The following is a 15,250-nucleotide window of genomic DNA, read 5'->3' on the forward strand; positions in this document are numbered from 1 at the left end:
ACTTAGAGGATTTGACATGGATTCTGGCTGCTGTTCCATTGTGCAGGCAGACTGCTAGGGATAGGTGAAGGCCAAGGTATGGTGGTACTGGCTGGGAGTGTGACATGGTATTGGAAGTTGGTGAGTCGGGAGAGAGGGCACCAGGGCTTTGGGGGTTCCTGGCAGGTGAAGGCTGTCAGAGGTGCCAGGAGAGCACGGTAGGTTTTAGTGCCAGGAGAACACGGTAGGTTTTAGTGCCAGGAGAGCACAGTATAGGTGCTAGGAGGGCAGAGTATGGGTGCTAGGAGAGCACAGTATGGGGGCTAGAGAGAGCCACTCCTGAGTTAGGATCACCAGAAGCACGCTCAGGTGAACCCCGAGGTCGCTGGGTGTCCTCCACACCCGATTGGAAGCAGGCAAAGAGGCCTAGTAGTAGTCACACTCCCCAGCCAGCGAGTTATGCCTGGCACCACCAAATGGAAAAAGATAAATAAGGGCCTTGCCCAGGTTTAATAGAATGGAACAGTGGGCCAGGTTGGGAAAAATTGGTCATTAGGATCACAGACTTCCGGTTCTGGGTTTGGAGCATTGGTAGGTCTCCTTGGGGGCTCCCTGCTGACGATCTCAAAGTTAAGTTTCCAGTCGTTATCTGTCCCGTTTTAACTCTTTATTTTCTCACCTACATGTTACAGTGTGTTCCGAGTTCGGTTTTGTTTCAAAAATCGTGCTATTTTGTGAGATTTCGTCGAACTTGTCTTACTGGGTGCTTGAGGCCTATCATTGAGGCTTGAGGCCTACCCTTTTTCCCCTCGGTGCACAATCGTGTTTATTTGTTTTTTCTCCCCATTATCTTTAATATCTGTCTTTCCCACTTTCTTAACGCCCCCCATCCCAACGAATCACTATTTCTTATCTTAAATAAAATAAATAAATAAATAACCACTACCTTTCTCTGATTCTTCTTCTTTTTCTTCATCTCTTCTTCTCCCTCCTCTTCTTCTTCCTCAATTTTTTTCTACAACACTTCCATGACTTAATCTGTTGAAAACTCTCTCAAACATTAATAATAATAACAAAAACGATCTCTTATAATGCTTCATCTTCCTCTTTCACACGTGTGGTACTCTTTACTGTATCAGAATGCACTACTCTTCTGCTATTAAAGTAGACTGCTCTCAATTCGACCTTTCCTTCATACCATGCCTAAAAAATCCAACTGTTTCAGCGTTTCTTCTCTCCATTCTCTGAATTCGCCTTTATTGCATCCCTCAAGAAATGTGTTTCATCGCATAACTGACCTAAAACTTTTAAAAACCCAAGTTTGCTATGACTGTTCGCTTTCCATCAACCATTCTTTATTTCCAACTTCAGTGCCAACTCACTTCTCTCACCCCTCACTCTCAAAGCAACCATCCCACTCTTCTCCCTCCATGCCTCCCTCTCACCTCTCTCAAAAACTCCCCACTCACCTTTCTCCAACCATTCATCCCCCTTACTCATCCTTCCCAAAGTTGCCCCCACTCCCATCCACAAAGCTGCCTCCTTCCATTGCCCTCTCACCTCCATCTCTTCACTCCACCTCCTCAAATCCTCAACTGCCTACTTCCCCCTCTCTTGTCCCCTCTCTCCCCCAGCACCACAGAGCCTTTTCTCCTCCTCATTCGGCCCCCTGCCCTAGCTATTCTGCAATCCCTCACACTCTTTCAACAACACTCCTTACCTCCCCCCCCTCGTCCCGAGTCCTACCCTCCCCTGCCCCCCCCACCCCTGCACCCAAAGCCTCCTCCCCTACCTCTTCATTAAAAGTATGGACCTCAAATATCTGGGGCCTTTGCTCAAACCTTTCACATCTTTCCATACAGGTTGCCACTGACAAACCAGACATAATCTACCTTACAGAAACTTTCCTCCCCCAAGACGTGTCTGACTCCCAAGTATCTCTCCCTGGTTACTCCCTCCTCCGGTTTGACAGACCTGAGCCTCGCCCTGGTGGAGGAGTTGCTCTCTTCATCAAAGACTCTTATCCTCACTCTCCATGCACTGCCCTCACTCCCCCACACCCCCAGGAATACCTCTGGCTACGGCTTCCCCTCAACTCCCACCTCATGTTTATATGTGTACTGTACCGTCCACCTAACAGTGATGACTCTATCTACACCTCACTATCTGAAAACATGGACCAACTTCTATCTTCTCAACCAAACTCTCTCTTCCTCATATGAGGTGACTTAAATTGTCATCATGCCAGTTGGCTTGGTGTGGGTACCTCTCTCACTTGTCATGGCACCTCAGCAAAAGCTTTCTGCGACTCATTGGGACTGACTCAATCGGTCAACTTCCCTACCCGGATATCAACCAATGGTACTCCATCTCTTCTGGATCTGATTTTGACAAATTTCTCTGACAATATCTGCTGCTCTTCCTTCGCTCCAATCGGTTCTTCTGACCACGTCCTTGTCAAAGTGGACATCTCTCTGGTTATTATCAGAGAACCACCTCACCGCCATCGAGTCTAGCATTTCACTCAAGCCGACTGGCAGGGTCTCCAAGCAGCCCTCAAACTTATGGACTGGTCTCCTATCTCTACTTTCTCCAACATCAACTCATCCTGGGAATTCTTTCAAAGAAACTTGCTCTCCCTCATGCACAGATTTATCCCCTCTCGTCTTCAGTTGTCCTACCCTTCCTCCCGCCCTTGGTTTACTGAAGCTTGTGGTGAGGCAGTTGTCCTGAAAAAACTTGCAATTGCCTCATGAAAAGCAAACCCAACTGAGGGCAATCTCAGTTCCTTCCATAAAGCTCGGAACAAGTGTGTATCTACCCTCAGGAGAGCCAGAAAACAACATCTTTCTCATCATAAGTCTGAACTCTCAAACCTCTCTCCCTCCTCAAAATCCTGGTGGCGTCGAATCAAATCTGTTTCTGGTGTATGATCCCCCTCCATCCCTCCCTTCCCTCAAATGGCCGCACTGCTGATACCGCATGTGAAAAAGCTGAATGCCTAAACTCCGTGTTTGCAACTAAATCTTGTGTCCAAAACCCATCACTTTCTCTACCCACCTTACCCAGTCGCACCCAACCCTGGACTCTGTGTCCTTTTCTCCTGACAAGGTGGAGAGCTTGCTGTCAAACCTCGACTCAGATTCTGCAACCGGTCCAGATGGCATCAGCCCACATGTCCTCAAAGCCTGCTCTTCTGCTCTTGCTCACCCTCTCTCTGTTCTATTCACTCTCTCATTTGCTCAAGGCCATCTGCCATCTGCTTGGAAATCAGCAAACATCACTGCCCTACACAAAAAGGTGCAAAAACAGATCCCTGCAACTACAGACCAATCAGCCTTCTCCCAATCATCAGCAAGGTTATGGAATCCATCATCGCTTCAGACATCAAATCCTTCCTCTTCTCCAATGGCTTGATTTCTGATCATCAATTTGGTTTCAGACCAGGTCACTCTACCCTGGATATGCTGCTTCTGCTCTCCCAACAATGGATGGAAGCCCTCAATGCCAGACAGGAAATCCGAGCCGTATCTCTGGATATATCACGTGCTTTTGACACAGTCGGGCACCCTGCCCTGCTCACCAAACTCTCTTCCTATGGTATCCAAGGCCATCTCCACTCATGGCTCGCAGACTTCCTCTCCTGTCGCAGTCAACGTGTGGCCCTAAATGGAGTTCTTTCATCCCCCCTTCCTGTCCAGGCTGGAGTTCCTCAAGGTAGCGTTCTGTGCCCTGTTCTTTTTCTGGTTTTCATCAATGATCTCTCCGACTCTCTGGAAAATCCTCTATATCTCTTTGCTGATGACTCCCCCCTCTGCCGTACCATCGTTCATCCCTCAGACCGGCAAGCAGCAGCTTCTTCGTTCACTACTGATCTGGATAAAATCACAAACTGGTCCAACACGTGGAACATGTCTTTCAATCCGGACAAATCTCACACTCTCACTATGTCTCTTCGAAAGGACCATTTACAAAACCCCCCATCCACTTTCTCAACAATCCTCTGGAAGAAGTGCTTTCTTTCAAGCTTCTGGGTCTCAGTATATGCCATGACTTTTCCTGGCAAAGCCACATTTCAAACCTCACCTCCAAAGCCAGTCGACGACTGGGAATCCTCTGTCGTGCAAGGTCCTTCCTTGGCCCACCTGAGCTCCTGACCACTTACAAAGCTTTTGTCCGCAGCCTCATGGATTACTGCTCTCCCCTCTGGGCTGGTGCTCTTGCCTCCCACCTTTCTCGGCTTCACGCTGTAGAAACCAAGGCATTTTTGATCATTCGCATCTCCCGCAATGAGGCTGAGTCTTTGGGCCTCTCACGCAATCACCGCAGGTTGGTCGGTGGTCTTTCTGTCTTCTTCCGTCTCCTCTCCAGCCTCGCCCCCCCCTGCTCTCTCTGTGATTTGTCCCCACCACATTTCCGCAGGGTGCTCAAGGTCCGCCAACAACCCCCTTCTGGTAAAACTACCAAAATCACGAATCACTGCTCACTTTCAATCTTTCATTCCTCTTTTTCCCGCCTTTGGAATAAACTCCCTCACTCTATTCATTCCCATTCTTCCCTCCAGGCCTTCAAAACAACTGTTCACCACCACCTCTTATCATCCCCCATCCAAATCCTCGATCTTTTCTACCCCCGATAATCCACCCAAGCCCACCTCCTTCAAATTCCCTGCTTTCCTTCCTGAAAGTCCCTGTAATGTCCATCTTCTATTCCCCATGTTCCCCGTCCCATCCCTCTCCCTTCCACAGATCTCCACATGTCTCTGTTCCCAACTATTTTGTCCTTCCCACTCCCTCCCCTCCTGTCTCATGCCCCCCATGATGTGCGTTGTGTGTGAGCTCTCATACGAGCATTGACAAGGTATACAAAAAAAAAAAATTCTAGCCATAGCAGGGTTTGTTGCATTGTTTAGAGCAAAAAGTAAATGGTTAGGTTCGATGAACTCTCCTCCGCACCATTTATGCGTGGCATTTGGTACGAGTAATGTTGATGGGAAAATTTGTTAGCAAGGGCCAGGCTCGGTCACCCTCTCCAAGTGACAGAGAGGCCACCAGTATGTCAAGAGCACACACCCACGAAGATAATGTTTGAGTAAGAAACACACCATATTGTCTGCAAATAAAAAAAAGAAAGAAAGAAAGAAAAAAAATGAACGTATGAGGAAGACCATACCAAAACAGGACCTGCCAAAGCAAGTCAGGCAAGGAAGGTTAAGGGTACTCTCCATCTCACCTGATATGAGGTCATCACACCCACTTGCGTCCTCAAGAAAACCTCCAAACTGCATTTGCCTCCCATCGATATCACCATGCCACCATTGCTGTGCCACCTGCTGTCCAATGCAGGGCTTGTTGCCTGCTGCTGCTCGTGAGTAGGCCATTGCGGCCGAGAAGTCATTTTGTGGGCCATATGGGCCGAGGCATTTTTGTGGGCTATTGAGGCCAAAGTGCTTTTCTGGGCCGTTGCGGCCGAAGATTCATGCCATTTTGTGGGCCGTTGCGGCCAAAGATTCATGCCATTTTGTGGGCCGTCGCGGCCAAAGATTCATGCCATTTTGTGGGCCGTTGCAGCCGAATATTCATGCCATTTTGTGGGCTCAGTTGGCCGAAGAACTCTCTGTGAGATTAGGCTACTGGGCCGACTGAACTCACCTGGTAAGAAGCCAATTAGGCCCAGAAGTGAGGAAACCCTCAGGGGTGAATGGACAATACTGCCGGGAGGGGGCATGAAGGAGCGAACACGTGAAAGAACTTTGAACCTTTGAATGTTCTACTACTATGCAAATATTGGTGTTACAAGTGAAATCGAATGCCCTCCCGTTCAAATCCTTCATTACAATGTTAAGTAGTGTGCATAGAGTGTGAATTTGTTTGTTAGATTCGTGATCTGACACACGAGGATAGGCACATGCCAATCTTACTGTGACACTTTTGTTTTTGGAGTTAACTGCTTCCCATGTTGTGGGTTAGAGTAAATGGGAGATCTGTGCTGTGCGTTAGACAGGGCCATTTCCGTGGGCTGCCCCAGATGGAGGCTCGGAGAGCCTCAGGAGAAAGGTGGGGGTAGTGTTGCGGAAATGGCCCTTCGTGCGTTCCTAAATATAGGATTAGCCCAGATCCCCCATTAAATGCATGTTTAGCCAGGTTGTTCGGTAATTGGATGTTACATGTGTGTCGGGAGGTGTAGCAGGCTGTTCATTTTTAGTGCAGTGGTGGTGTACCGAGAGGTTCTTCTTCTTCTTCCTTCCCCTCTCTGGACGACAGTCCCCACCCAGTGCTCTGAGATTTGCAGTCGGCTTCGAGAGAGCGAGCGCCGGAAAAGCAGGGGTGGATCTGCCTGAGCGTTGAGTCGGGTGATCGGCAGTGGGAGGAACTGCATGGGGGTTTTTGTAATCTGCTTCGTGAAAGAGGCAGGAGAAACGACGAGTGGGAGTCGCGATCAGCTGTGTAAGGGACGGCTGTGTCTGTCTGCGATCTGCTTCGTGAAAGAGGCAAGAGAGGCTCCTTAAGTCGAGTCTGCGATCTGCTTCGTGAAAGAGGCAGGAGGAACTGCGTGAGGGGAGTTGGCGATCGACTTTTCTGAGGAGGTCCTCGACAGATTCACCCGGAGTTCAGTGACAGAGCCTCTGACTGTCCCTACTCACGGCACGGCCTGACACATCTCGACATGTCTTGTGGTCCCATCGATCCGCCTGCGGAGCCCAACACCCCGATTTGGCCTAACCTGGTGAACAGGCCAGGCTCGGACTTGCATACAGGACCTTGAGAAAAGCCAGCTGGAGTATACCATAGATCTTTCGTCTTGTGCCGTCGACCTTACGGGGGCTGAACGCGCTGAGGCTGCGTGCGTGGGCAGTGCAACAAAAGGAGGACGCCGCCATTTTGCCATGCGGCGTGTTTGAGCCTGGGCGCTCGAATCCGTTGACATCGGCTTGTCGCGAGCCGCATTCGTTCCTTTGACACTTTTCCTCTCATCCATGAGGCATCACCATATACTCGTTGTCTTGTCTGCATGTCTTGTCTGCATGTTGTCTAAGGTTTATCTCGCTGGGGTTCCCTTCGAAACCCGTAATCCGTAGCTCCCTCGTATAGAACGGGTTATAGATTAATGATAACATTGTCGTGAATGCTTTGCTTGTGTTGTGTTCCCCGTGGTGTCCCCAATAAATCTGGCTGAGTTATCCGAGATTTGCCGCCTTGAATTTATTCATGCCGCACCGAGGAACGATCCGCTCTATTTGGATATATAACCCAAAGGTCTACGAACTGGCAGACTCCACTCGGTCTCTGACAAATCCAGTCTGTAGCTGGGGTCTATTTCCCCAGCTGGCAAGGCACAGGTGTATTTTGGTATCGTGATCTGAGGCGCGTAACCCGAGACCTGTGCCGAACCAGCCGGCGTTATAACCCCGGAGACGGCGATGCTGTTAAGTGACATCGAATCTTAAACATTTGCTGTCAATCGTAGGGTGCGAATCCCGACACCGCCGAATCCTTAACAATATATATATATATATATATATATATATATATATATATATATATATATATATATATATATATATATATATATATATATATATATATATATCTTCTTCTTCTTCTTCTTCTTTCGGATGCTCCCGTTCAGGGGTCGCCACAGCGGATCATCCGTATGATCCGCATAGTGATTTGGCACATGTTTTACGCCGGATGCCCTTCCTGACGCAACCCTGGTCGCCTCTTACGGCACAGGGATATGGTACACCTATTTTAACCGGGGTATACACAGGGCCCAGTACACTGGTACTCACTTTGCCGACCTCGGAAGGATGACAGGCTGAGTCAACCTCCTGGTGTGTATTAATTCAAGCGGCCAACGGGGCTTGAACTCAGGACCTTTTGGATCCCAAGCCGCTACCCTAACCACTATGCCCAACACCAGGATATATGTATGTATATATATATATATATATATATATATATATATATATATATATATATATATATATACATATACATATATACATATACATATACATATACAGTGGGACCCGCTTAATAGAATCACTTTGGGCCGGACAAATTTGATTCTAATAAGCGGGTGATTCTGATATCCGAGTTCACCAGAGTTGTGGAGTATCAAGCGGATCAAATGTCGAGTCCACATACGGAGACAAATACTCAGCATTTAGTTTGATTTATATGACACACTTGCTCAAAACAATGTTACTTACTGCTGAAAATAAAACAATTACACGTACAGTACATATGTACTTTTCAAAGCAAAACAACATAGGTTTGTCGATGAGCCTACTCTGTAATGAAAAAATTGTCGATTGTTGCCTGCTTTAACGAGTCTGTGGCAATGGCGGTGACCTCCTTGTCAAGTTTGCGCAGGAAGGCCATGTCACTGAACCCATGTGATAGCAAACCAAGCCTGATCGTCTTAGCTGCAGACATCATTTCCTTGATGGTCGGGACAGAGATCTCCTCTTCCTCCTCTTCCTCCACTTTAGTGTCGGCGTCATAGTCTGCGTCAGTAGCAATTCCCATTTCGCGTTGGACTGCCGAAACGATGGCTTCGTCTGTGACATCATCGTCTGTGGTTTGGAGAGTGGCGTCCATGTTGACGAAGTCCTGCCATTGGTCGGGATCCATTTGAAGAGGGTTGGCTAACTCGTCGTCGTCATTGCTCTCGACCCTTTCGCCTTCGCTTGCCGCTCCGATGAAAATTCCTCCTTTGCGCCAGCAGTTCACTATGCCGGTAGTCTTCACATCATTCCATGCTGCGTCCGTAAACAGCATAGCATTGAGGATCGTAATCTTTTTCGCCAAGTCACTCGCTGTCATTGCTCCGTCCTCGTTGTCAATCTCAGTGAGCACTTTTCGTAGCATGGCACGGCAGTAATGAGCTTTGAATGAATGGATAATTCCCTGATCTAACGGTTGAAGAACAGAGGTTGTGTTCGGCGGGAGAAATGCCACAGTAATGTTCGACAGTTGAAGTGATTGGGGATGTGCCGGACAGTTGTCGATGAGAAGCAACGCTTTCTGGTCATGACGCCGAAGCTCGCGATTCCACTCATCGAGCCATTCAATGAAGAGGAAACCTGTCATCCATGCGGAGGAATTGGCTCTGTAGCGAATTGGAATTGTTTTGAGGCCTTTGAAACACCGTGGATTCTTGCTTTTACCAATACCGAAAGGAGGACGCTTAGCACCAGTCATGGAGCAGCAAAAAAGCACCGTGATTCTTTCCTTTGGCTTTTTCCCACCGCAGTGCTGATCTCCCTTGAAGAGGAACGTTCCGTCTGGTAAGGCCCGAAAATACAACCCGGTTTTGTCAGCATTCCAGATCTCATCAGCCGTGAAGCCTTCTACGAGATCCGGAAACACGTGGTCCAGCCATTGTTGTTTCCCTCCTACGTCAGCCGCCGCTGCCTCTCCGTGAAGTTTCTTGTGGACGATTCCATGTCTTTTCTTGAACCGGTCAATCCAGCCGTTTGTCGCACTGAACTTCTTGTTGTTGAACTTTTCCGCGAACTGAGCCGCTTTCTCCCGCATCAGAGGTCCAGAAAGCGGTGCTTCCTTTTCTCTAGAAGTTTGAATCCACTTGACCATTGCTGATTCGACATCGGGTGCGTTGCCGCTTCGCTTGCGTTTCTGAGAAGAAGACGAATCCACTTGACCTTTCAGAATGGCCTCTCGATCTTTCAGAATCTTGCATAGGATCGGCTGGTTCATTTCCAACTTGTCTGCAGCTTCTCATTGGCTCATTCTGGGCAAAGCGTCATAGTCCCTCAGGATTTGTGCTTTATCAATGTTTGAACGTTCCGTCCTCTTTCGTTTTCCGTCCATCGTGGAAATGACGACACGTCTAGTGCTTAGACTGCAGCTGTCAGCCGTCTGCCTATCTGTACAATGACTACCGAAATCACTGTAGTGGCATAGCGTTATTTTTAGCGTGACGTCAGCCACCTGGTGGCAAAAGTTGGAACTGTGCGGCCAGTGGGCGCTGAACTGTCGAAGTGGATGGCCAGCAGCTGATTCTATTAAGCAGGTTTTTGATTCTAATAAACGGGAAAAATTGTGTACATTTAGATACAATGGAATCGGTCTCAACGATTTTGATTCTATAATACGGGTGATTCTATTAACCGTGATTCTATTAAGCGGGTCCCACTGTATATATATATATATATATATATATATATATATATATATATATATATATATATATATATATATATATATATATATATATATATATATATATATATATATATATATATATATATATATATAGTGCCTCGCTGACCGGCTCTTCAGTCGAAGTCCTCAGCATCATCTCGTTTTGGCCCTTCAACTTCGATACGGTCAGCCAAGGTGGGCCACCAGGGGCCGACATACAGCAAGTACACTTGGATGCATATGTACCGTTACCCCTAATCAGTGAGAACACTCGTTCCAACAACAACAGTTTCCACTCAAAATTCACAGCACCAAAAACACTTTCTGGAGCAACCAACCAACCACCCAACCATACAACTTGCACCATTCAACACCAAAACACACAATACGAATACATATGCAGAAAAAAACCACACACACATAACCAACCTCAAAACATACACTGCTCAAAGTAACAACCATACCCACATCTCTCCACATCTCTTCCACACTCAGTCACCATCCCTCTTAGGGCTAAAAGAAACACCACCCAATCAATCTCAACCTACACTGTTCTACCTGCCTCCAAATCCAAAGTGAGCCATTCAAGGAAACTTGGGCCACTCTCTCACACATCCTTCTTTCAGTTCCACATACTCTGAGTCAAGCAAGAAATACTTTGAAGGAATTACCAATATACCCTACACACTCCACATCAAATGGCTGACGAGAAACTCGCTAACCCTTGTCCCGACAATCCGCTTCCAGCTCATCATACTTTCCTCTCGTCCGCTCGTGCACCTCCTCCATATTCTCTTCCCAAGGTATATATACTGTATTTTCCAAGTACTTTTTTTTAATCTTTTTTTTTCCAAGTACATTTTTCAGTTGCATCGTTAAAAGCATTAAATTATCCCTTACGTAATTAATTGCCCCGGCTGCAACTTATATGGTATATTTACTCGGGCAAAGAGAATTGCCCAACAAGTCGAAAAGAGCCACAGACTTGCAAACGTGACACCATTTTCCATTAAACCCAAATCGTTTCAGCATGGACAAATGCGTAAGCATTGACACATAGCAAAAAATTTTGGCACCTCAAAGGTTGCACAGCTATCCAACGTTGTTTCGGTATCTCCGCTAGTTTGGTGGATCTTCACCAATGGTGTTGAGTTAACCACACAATATCACAATAGACAATACTGAAAGCAAGATGCCCTCCCTTGATATTATTTTTCCGAGCCCAATGACACCTAACCTGCAAGTGGCAGAAAATATTAATCTGATCTCTCGTCAAATAAATTGCCCGAAGTTGTCACCAGGATTATACAATCGCAAAGAGAATTGCACAACTGGTCTAAAAAAGCTCCACACTAGCAAACCCATTGACATTTTCCCAGGTCTATTGCATTTTTGGTCAGTAATGACCATGAATTTGACCTGAATATTTTTAGCAGCCACTATTATGGCTGTCCTTTTATAAATGGTGGAGAGAAACCATTTGTGGTTCATCTCGGCACCCATCTCATAATATGCAATCGTGGATAAATAATGTCGTTTTTGCAAATTTGACTGACCTGTCTCTCTTTATGTTCATAATGAGCAACCAACATGTGTTTTATTACATTTTATGTGGTTTAAAAGGAAAAGATAAAAAAAAAATTTTTAGGATATGTCTTCCATGCTGGTTTCTAGATGCAATCCCAAAACAATTTTTCAATCCAAATCAAAACCCTGGTGTGATCTTGTGCTAAGCAGCTGTTTCCATTCCGAGTGAGAACTGTGCTGAATTATGACAAGCAAACGTTTACATTTTTAAAATGCTTTGAGATTCCAAACTGAAATACAGGTTAATCTTTCACAATACACCCTGCTACTTCTACATCTTCCTGCCAAAACAAGTTTGGTTGAAAACATTTAGTCCTGATTAATATGACAGTATGTTTCATATTTATTCACACATCTCATAAATGACTGCAATTTTTTTTCCAATGCAAATATAATACAATTAAATAATTTCAGGTTAATTAAAGATTAACATGGGTTTTTTTAGTATAAGAATTAGAGAACATCAAAGCTTACAGGGAGAGACTAAAAAAAATGGGGGGGGGGGGATTGATAATTATTCTTCACCGATTTCTCAAGGTATTACTTTGCTACATGTATACACGTGTTTCCAATATCGATAACGTATTGCCTTGATACTATTAGCATCAAAATCCTTGGTCTGGAATGTATGGATGGTAACTTGGTAACCTCTCAACCCTACTCTGCTGAAGGAGTGGTGGTCACATTTACCTGTTGTAAGGATGAGCATTACAGTGTTGTTAAGTCATGCACTGAAACAATCAATATACCTGGTGATTGCTGCATTAGGCATGTCTCACTCAAATGCATAACAAATCAATGCAGTGCTACAGTACATTGATGATTTCCTCATGTTCAAGAAATTACATGTGAATAAAACCATGAAGACCCCAAAACACTATTTACCCTTCCCCCTTCCACCCCCCAACAAAAAAACCATAAGATTTCTGGCTGGCAGTTTGAATGTTGAATTTATGACCAATAATGTCTCCAATCTGTACCGACTCTCCGTGAGAATGGCACGTAATCATAGACTGTGGTTCCATCACACGTCACAATCTTCTTCAATCACAATTTTCATCAAAGTTCCTGGAACGCTACCAGAGGGAGGATGGAGACAATCTCCCTCCCTCCTGATCGTGTTCAAGGAACTTTGATGCAATTTCCTCATGAGTGGCTTTTTTTTTTGATCAAATGTGAGGTCCTTTGCTACAAACCTTACACTGACCTTAATTAAGGTTTTTCAACACTTTTAATGTTAGCTTGAGTGACAAAAGTTGGTTGCATGTGATAAATCTCAAGGTTGCTCACCAAACACTACCATTTGAAATTTCACTGTACTATTTTAAAACAATAGTATTGGTATATGAAAGGCCAACTTCTTCAACAACCCAGAACCAACTTCCCAGTGAATTTCAGCTGGTTTGATATTGTCCTTCACAAGGAAGTTATTGACACAATGAATAATTATCCTTTCTCATGAAGACTAGTGTCGAACTGCATCGACAGACAGGTAGAACAATGTGTGGAATCAAAATAATGTATTATCGAAGCATGCCAAACTCTGTGGGAGCTAAGAAGAAGCTGATGTTTTGGGCGTTAAACTTTTTTGGGCATTTTTGCTCTGACAAAGGCTTCATGCCAGAAACGTCATCTTCTCCTTGCATCACATGGTGGTTAGCATTGGTTGACAAACATTCTGTAGATTCCACCCATTGAACTTAATGACATTGCTTTGTCACAGTACATGTAAATGTGTTGGTCGGTATCTTGGTTTTATCCAGAATGCTTTTACCAACGTTGATGTCACTTCCTGGACAACTTCATGAGATGAAATAACATATTGAAATAATTTTTTTTTAATCAGCTCATTAATGTTATTTTTGGATGTTCTATAATAATTTTATGTTAATTTTTTTATGTTCATTTTGCAAAACATGCTGTTCAGCAAATGCATATTTATTTATTTATTTATTTATTTATATACATTTCTAACATGAATTGGACACTTGACAAAAGCTCTAATATTTTGTTACATGTCTTGTATGACCACTTGATAGGCCTGCAAAAACTTCAATGACAGTGGTGCCTGCATCAACCACTGCCCTTTGCCGGTGATCTACAACCGGGTCACTTTCCAACTGGAAGAAGACCCGAATGTGAAGTACAGTTATGGAGCTCTTTGCGTCAAGGAGTGCCCACGTAAGGATTCAAAACTTCTACTTGTCAATTTCTCCATCTCTGCTTGGCAGCAATGAGTATCAAACCATCACTGGGAATGATAATCATGGAGTAGAGTGAATATATATATATATATATATATATATATATATATATATATATATATATATATATATATATATGTATATTATTTGGAAGGTGCAGTTTAAGTCCTGTACCAGCCAAAGCTGTAATGCCTGTCCACCAGACGAGTACATCCCCTCCGCCCTACTGCCCCACTAACCAAGAGTTGGGATATATATATATATATATATATATATATATATATATATATATATATATATATATATGTATATATGCAGTACATATATTACACTGTAATTTGTGAGGCCAGATTGTATTTGGCTCCATCAAGTGCCATCTGCCACATGGACACATCGTGTTACGTTCACCAATCACAACCATGAAGCATCATTGATGTTATTAAGAGGTCGTCATCATGACATTGGTCCTCATCGGGAGAATTTCATAATTGTGTTAATTCTTTCCCCGACTGCTCAATAGCTTCAAAAGTCACGAAGTGGATGGAACAGTGATATGTTGCCCTGATTAGCCCGAACAATGGCGAAACCAGGTTGGTGGCTTCACTTTTTAATTGCTTGGTGACAGCTTTTAACACTGCCTCACATGAACTGCCGGATGCCCTTCGGGGTTGGCAGGCATCACTTCGTCATGATGAGGTCATAATCACGACCTTAGTCCAAGTCAGGAGAATTTCATAATTGCATTTATACATATCTAATATATAATTTGAAGTTTTTGTTTGTTGCTTGTCTGTTTGTCTGCACACGCTAATCTCCTGAACGGTGAAAGGTAGGAGGAAACCTCTTCAACGTAAAATGTCGGGACGTGCCCCGGGAAGGTTATAGACAAGGTGGCGAGGCCCCTCGGCCCGGGGGGGGGGGGGTGTTTCCCCCTCACCAACCCCCTGAGGCTATTACTGTCGTGGCCCAATAGGGAACTGAAACTGGGCTCGCGTCAGACCTATGTACAGAAGATTAAATTCATTAAAAAAGAACCCGGGCAACGCCGGTTGCATTCACCTCGTGTATGTATATATATATATATATATATATATATATATATATATATATATATATATATATATATATATATATATATATATATATATATATATATATATATATTTTTGCTTGTGTGTGTTAAACCTCCTTGCTTGACAGAGCAGGAAGGCGCAGTTTAAGTCCCAAACAAGCCAAAGCTTGATCTGTGAGCAGTAATGCCTGTCTGCCCCTCGATTATATCCCCTCCGCCTCACTGCCCCACTAACC

The 15,250-nt window shown here is 44.8% G+C and overlaps 1 protein-coding gene across 4 annotated transcripts in view; it reads left to right on the forward strand.

Moving 5' to 3' along the window:
- The window catches only part of LOC147028733 (receptor tyrosine-protein kinase erbB-4-like), a 787,552-nt gene that overhangs the window by 482,518 nt on the left and 289,784 nt on the right, over positions 1–15,250 (forward strand). For all 4 annotated transcript variants that reach the window (XM_085879397.1, XM_085879399.1, XM_085879401.1 and 1 more), the window contains one exon: positions 13,778–13,919. In XM_085879397.1, coding sequence (XP_085735523.1) covers positions 13,778–13,919 — 142 coding nt within the window. The remainder of the gene's footprint in view (positions 1–13,777; positions 13,920–15,250) is intronic.

Source organism: Eptatretus burgeri, chromosome 4 (genome assembly GCF_056783735.1).
Source record: "Eptatretus burgeri isolate ZD-2024b chromosome 4, Ebu_testis_v1, whole genome shotgun sequence".
In the NCBI taxonomy this organism is placed as follows: Eukaryota; Metazoa; Chordata; class Myxini; order Myxiniformes; family Myxinidae; genus Eptatretus; species Eptatretus burgeri.